The 6,846-nt window shown below is 39.2% G+C and overlaps 1 protein-coding gene across 1 annotated transcript in view; it reads right to left on the reverse strand.

Moving 5' to 3' along the window:
- Positions 1-6,846, reverse strand: part of fndc3ba (fibronectin type III domain containing 3Ba) — an 81,131-nt gene that overhangs the window by 23,955 nt on the left and 50,330 nt on the right. The window contains exons 6-10 of the mRNA XM_035673670.1: positions 4,701-4,759; positions 1,333-1,484; positions 1,181-1,240; positions 917-1,055; positions 289-342 (exon numbers count right to left, since the gene is read on the reverse strand). Coding sequence (XP_035529563.1) covers positions 289-342; positions 917-1,055; positions 1,181-1,240; positions 1,333-1,484; positions 4,701-4,759 — 464 coding nt within the window. The remainder of the gene's footprint in view (positions 1-288; positions 343-916; positions 1,056-1,180; positions 1,241-1,332; positions 1,485-4,700; positions 4,760-6,846) is intronic.

Here is a 6,846-nt window from a genome sequence, read left to right on the forward strand (position 1 = left end):
ACAGACAGAAAAGTCAAGACAAGACCAGGAGGATACAATTAATTTCATTTGAGGATTAAAGAAAAGAATGAAAAGATTTTTTTTTAAAAGCATGACAGTAAGTGAAAAAGTACGATAAAAGGAGAGGGAAAGCAGGGGCCAAAATGGCATGATTTACAGTTTTATTACATCTCGTCTGAAGAAGAGACGAATGTTAACATCCATTTAGTGACACCTGTTAGTGCTTTTTTTTTAAATAAGGATAAAGCATGACAGATAATGGACATCAAAAGTGACAAACAGACTTACCTCATCCCACTCGAGCAGGTAGTTTGTGATTTTGGATCCGTTGTCGCCTGGGGGCTGTAGACCGACAGGGAAATTGGCCAAGTGAGGCAGACAAGAGAGAGACAGAGATTAGCCGAATATAAAAGACTCTGACACAGAGACTGACAAAACACCTGCCGTGTTTTTATGATTGGCCTCATATCCTGTCTGGGTGAATGAAGTCACTCTTTATCAGTGGCAGTGAGAGTGGATAAAAATTACTTGTGCAGAAAAGGTCAGAGAGGGCAGAGGGATGCGCCTTGAAGGCATTGTGCAACAATGCAAGAATGTCTCGCTATGAGGTGCTTTAGGGCTGAAAAAGTCAAGATAGGACATAAACAAGGGAAAACGTATTGTGCACTTTCATCGAAAAATAGAGGTTATTGCCAAGTGTATCGCTCTACAAATCCAGTGTAGTAGACACAGAAACATGAAATTTGACACAAAAAACCCTTAGTCTCCTATAGTATGGTAGCATTATAATTCTTTATAATAAGCTAATTTCAAATGTGCCATTAAAACTAACAGTAACATCATAATGTTATGTCACGGTGACATTTCTGTATGAGCTGTGAGATAAGTCCAAACATGAAGATGTCTGTGCCCATACCTTCCACTGTAGGGTGAGGGTGCTCTTGGTGCGGTGGGAGAGTTTTGGGGATAATGGTACGTCGGGGATGCTGCAGTGTGTGGTGAACAAGCCGGCCTCTGAACACGGGCCCCGAACAGAGTTGTACATCGCAGACACCCTTAAGAAAACACACAAAACAACAAATGTTCAAAAATGTGGCTAGATGAAGGTAGAATCTTTATATAGGGAAAACTCACACGCAAAACATATTGTAGGAATGCAACAAAATGTCGAAATCCTTACCGTACGTGGTAGTCTGTCGCTGGCCTTAGGTCTTTCAGATGGTACTCCAGTTCTTCGCCACTGCAACACGCACACAAACAAAGCACAAAATTCACACCGGCATACTTGTGTATTTGATGCTACATTCTTTTAGCTTGGAGTGTGTTTCCTACCTGTAAATAAGGCGATACTTTCCGTCTCGTCCCTTATCTGAGAGAGAGACCTCGAAGGAGCAGGACACAGGCATCCCGTTACCATGCCTGTTCACCAGCCCTGCCGGGGGGGCCCAGGACAGTCTTGCAGCCCGCGCCTGCACATTGGACACCTGAAAAACATGCATAAACATATATACCGTATGTTATATACACAATGAAGCCAAGCACAGTTACACATGCACAAAATGTTCCCATGCATGTAATGTGGCCTTTGGTTAGCAGACAGGACAATTCATTTAATATATTTTCATTTGTAAGAGATCCTTTCTATTCTATTCAGTTCTAGGCGGCAGTAATTCTACCCTCATGTTCTATTAAGGTGTTTTACTATAATTATAATAATAATTTGAATGTGCATCTACGTTTTTGTCAGCGTGTTTGACAATGTGTCACTGAAACGATTACTCCAGATTCAGCTGCTCTTTTTTAGCTCAGGCACATCCATGCTGGGAACGCAGCAAAGAATTAAAATTAGCAAACATGAGAAAGAGGCCTGCATAGTTGTGTGTTTAACTGTGTGCCCGTCTGTGTGACTGCAAGTGCATGCTTGTTTATGGGAGATTTAGTTGCGGCACATGGTGGGTGAGCCAATTTAGCGTGATTTAGCACAGTCTGCCGCTATTCCAGACTCCACATCCACTGAATAGGCGATGAATGTACCTTGAGGGCACTGCAAACCACAACCATGCCTAGACAGTGTATGAGGAAGACAGACAGACAGACAAACAGGAAAAAATGGAAAGACAGACTTGAATGCCTTTTCAATTAAGGTTTTGTTCTGTTCTGTTTGATTTTATGAGCTCACATCACTCTGTCCACATGTCTGAGAACGGCTTTGATGGGAATTTATCCTCAACTAAGAACACATTTCCCACTCATTCTATCAATCACTTTTTTTATATGTACACTGATACATGATGCCAAGGGTTCCATGTAATGAATGACCTGATGATGAATACAACAGCTTGATGTGGGAACAGCAACAGAGAAAAAGACGAGACCAGACAAAGTGACAGAAAACAAAAAGACAAAGGGTACAAAGAAACAAAAATGAACAAGAAATGAATAGAAAAAAGCATGAGATAAAGAATGAAGGGGTCGGTTCAGAGGGTCCATTTAGTCTGTGGTCCTCTTGCCCTCTGATCCTAAGAGAGAGCCTGTTGGTCATCTACGCTAAGGCCACAGAATGTGAGGTGGTGAGAATCTACTGTATATTGATCATCAGTCCTCGTCTTCACTGTTCACTGTTTGCATGAAAATACATTTCTGTCTGAACTGAACTTTCAGTCCATCTCTCTTATGCTTACGTATTCATACAATAGCTGCATTCATGTACATGCACAGCTTGAGTAATCACAATGAGAGTTACTTGATGCTATAAAATGAAATTTTTATTCTCATAATAGAAGGACGTTTAAAAATAATTTAAAATCCAACTATGACTCTATATTAGAGTTTTCGTCACATTTTGTGACATGCCTGCAACAATCAGGTTGACAATGCACAGCAAAGATGTTCAGCTGAAAAAGGCACCGTCTATTATTTGGTTACAAACTTTTAAAAAAAAATACATCTTTGTGCACCCTGTATTATGTTGTTAACACACAGCTTTATTTGCAGAATCTGTCACACTGTTCCTTGTTAAATTGATTTCATGTCTTTTAACCAATATCCATAAATCTAACAAGACAAGAATTTACCATCTATTTCATAGCACAATATGATTGGTTTGGGGATTTTAAAAATTTATAGGTAAACAGCACATAATATATGTTAGGCTAACTCAAAAGCTGAATGAGAAAAGCATCTCTGGTGACAGATGTGTCCTTCTCATTGCAGAGGGGTGAGTGTGTACCACAATTTACTTTTTATTTTACAAACTGTTCCTTAAGCCCAATGCCCGCAGCTGTTACTAAGATTTACATTCAGCAGTGGATGGCTGATGGGTGGGGACCAGTTTTTAACATAATTTGGGGGCAGCGTTTAATCAGTCTATGCGCCATAGAAAGGGAATATGAATACTAATGTCTAATAAGCAACCTGCATAAACATTTTAATTGGTGTGATGCCTTACTGAGAATACTGGCCACAATCGAATCGTCACATGCATGTAAATGTAGCCTGTACTATTATAAGCTCTGAGGCCTTTGAAGTGAAAAGTGGTGCTGCTACATCTTTCTTCAAGCACAAATACTAAAAAAGTACAAAAAAAAAAAAGGATAGGGAGAATTACTATTTCCAATTCAGCTGAAGAAAATCCTGTTTATTTCTATGAAAGCAAACAATACGAGCAGAGGAACACGGCAATATTGTGAACATTTTTAAATGAAGAACTTTCTCATATAAGCTCTGCCTCTGCAACACCTGCTACATTGTCTGTATAGAACACAGCTGAATCCATCAAGAGGCACACTTGCTGTCGCAATAGGACTGTAAAACTGTCTGTCCCTATATATATTAAAAACCAAACTACTGCCTCTTAAAGAAATGCATTACGGTAAAGGTCAAAAGTGGCAGAAAATCACATCTGTAGTTAATGGAAAAATTGCAATCAATGACACAAGGAGATCCCAGAATTGTCCTTGTTGTCCTTACCTTTTCTTTATCTGCCATAATAAACTTGCTGTATCAGTGAAGAAGTGATTTGAAGTTATAAGAGCAAATAAATCACTGCTGTGCATCGGCTTTAAATCTCCTGAATTTCATGTCTTCCATTCCCCCTTTTTACACTCCATTTTCCCTTTCTTTCATCACTTCATTCTCTCGTCTATTTGAACCCATGTCATAAACTCACGGATATCAAATGATCCAATTGCACTGCCTGCTGACCAAACTACTTTAACCAGGAGTGAGCAATTCCTCTCTCCCAAACTGTGTCTGCACGGCTCCAACTCATTCATTCACATTCCCCTTAGGAGAGCAGAGAAAGCTGTTTGGTGTTTACAGTTTTTAACATGATAAAGGGATAAAGTGGGAAAACTGATAGCATGGATGAGTAGATGCTGCCCTCATGTGGCCAGGGTGAGCAGAGCTTAAATGATCACTTAACTTCCCGTGACTGCTATTAAAGCCCTGAAAATGACTTCAAAAAGATACACTGCATACACAAGACACTACAGTTATTATTGTCAGTGTAAGCATCTAATTTTTTATCTTAATCACAAAGACGGAGGATAGATGACTGATGAAAATATGGAAAAGACATCAACGCTTATGCCAGCTATGACTGCATCCGACAACAGATGATTGATGAAAGCGGTTATAAGCGAGTCGGGTTTGTGTGTCTGTGTGTGCGTGCAGCTGTGGGAGGAGGTATGCATACCAACCTGTGGTTTGTCGATTGTAGACAGCATGTCTTGAACACGCTTCCCCTCTGAATCATGATCTGAGGAGACAGACAGAGAAAAAAGACTAATTATCAAAAATCCACTCAAGGAGGGTTTTTTAAAATGTAATATTCAGCAAAAAAGAGAGACTGGCAATGCAGGTGTGAGAGGGATCATGGGGGTATACATGTCCGGTCATAACTGCAATCTGTGTGCACAAATCATACATTTCTACATTTTATTCTGACTCATGACTTTATTTAAATGTAAAAAAACAACAATCCCAAGTTTCAAAACAGATGCACATTAGCAATATTGGCAGTGCTCATGAACCAGGCTGTTGATTGACAAGAAGATGGGTGTTCAATTCCCACAAGCCATGTTATTGTGATATCTAGAAATAGATGACTCCAAGGTCAGCCAAGGTTTGTATCTAGATTGAGAAATTGTAGGGGTGGAAAAGTGAGATAAAATGCATTGTGACTCCATAATCATCACTGACATTGTCTGTGAAAATATTCTATCCAAATAGCAACGGAAATAGCCCAAAAAATTGTGTAAAAACAGAGCAAAATGCTAAAATAAAGAGTTGTCTAATGGTGTGTGATGCAACACTTGTTTTCTTCAGCAATCCCCTATTTCATCTCATCAAGTCAGGATGAACACATCCCTTGGAAAAAAAACACTAAATTACCCAGTGTTCCACAGAAAGGCATTAGTCACGAATTCCTAACAGAGTAAATAAAACGGGGATCACCGAAAAGACACAATATATGACTCATATTCCATTGCGAGTATTCTGTTCTGAACATAGAAACTGTTATTATATTGGAGGCATTAGTTCACAGAAATCATTATCCTAATCATGATTATGAATCATTTGCAATCGATTGTCCCTACAACTATTTATCCATAGAATGATTTGACGTCAGCAGTGTTGTTGTAGCCCCGCACAGCCTTACAGCCTGTTACCGAATACAATGCCATATGTATATAATGACTGTGTTGCTATAAGGCTGCTGCTGATCCTATAACTCTACAAGCCTACAAAGAAAACAGGGAAAAGATATTTCTCTCAGACACACTTTAAGTCTTTTTTTTTTTTCAGTTTAATTTATTTTGACTTGATTTGATTGTTGACACAGATGCCATACAATATGATAGACCAGATATACTGTAGCTGCTCATTCTACATGGTCCCCAGAAAGAGGCTCCACATAGCTTATTGTGTGAAAGAAAGAACCTTCCAGAAAATCTCTTTAATATGCTAAGAACAAGTGTAATCACAATGCAGATTTTTTGGCAGAGTAGAAAAAGGACATTTACTTATACAGAAATGGTGTGGATTATTAATATACAGTGTATTATATGTATTATGTTAGGTTAAGGTAATTCCTGCTGAAACCATTGATTAGTTGAATTCAATCAATTACCAATTTAAGCAGTTTTTGCTGTTTTTCTCAGGCTCTAAGATTGAGAGTAGCATTTTTTGTCCGACATCTCGCAGATTGTATTACTAATCAGTTAATTGGAAAAATAATCAAAACATCAATCGATAACAAAAAAGAATCCTTAGTTGTAGCCCTAAAGTTAATAAAGTCCACTTATTAGCCATAAAAAAAACACTGCTGTTATTTCTACTCTACCAGCTGACACACACACACACACACACACACACACACACGTAGCAAAAAACATATGTACACAAACACATGCATATACGGGGTCTGGTCCAGTGATACGATGTGTCTAAAGGTAATTTATCGGACACCCGGGGTTGTTAGAAGGGCGAGTGCAAGTGAGTGTGTGTGTGTACACATGTGTAGGTAATGGAAGTCTTTCCCCCCTGTGTGATCCCCACAGTTGAGGTTTTTCCGACCAGAGGAGGCCTGCTTTCTCCATCTGAGCCTGACCACTGTAAATCACACAGGATGTGTGTGCGTGTGTGTGTTTGTGTGTGTTTGTGTGTGTTTGTGAGGGTCAGCAATACAAAATGTGCATGAAACCATGTCTGTTTGATGAGTGTGTTACAGGACTGAGGAGGACTTGCATCAAATAAGCCTATACACACCTACACAGCATACTTGTGTAAAAAGCATTGTATACTTACAACAAGTGATGAATAGGAGATGTGTGTGTGTGTGTG

The sequence above is a fragment of the Morone saxatilis genome, unplaced genomic scaffold (genome assembly GCF_004916995.1).
Source record: "Morone saxatilis isolate NCDOM2014 unplaced genomic scaffold, NCSU_SB_2.0 Contig3, whole genome shotgun sequence".
NCBI classification, from domain to species: domain Eukaryota; kingdom Metazoa; phylum Chordata; class Actinopteri; family Moronidae; genus Morone; species Morone saxatilis.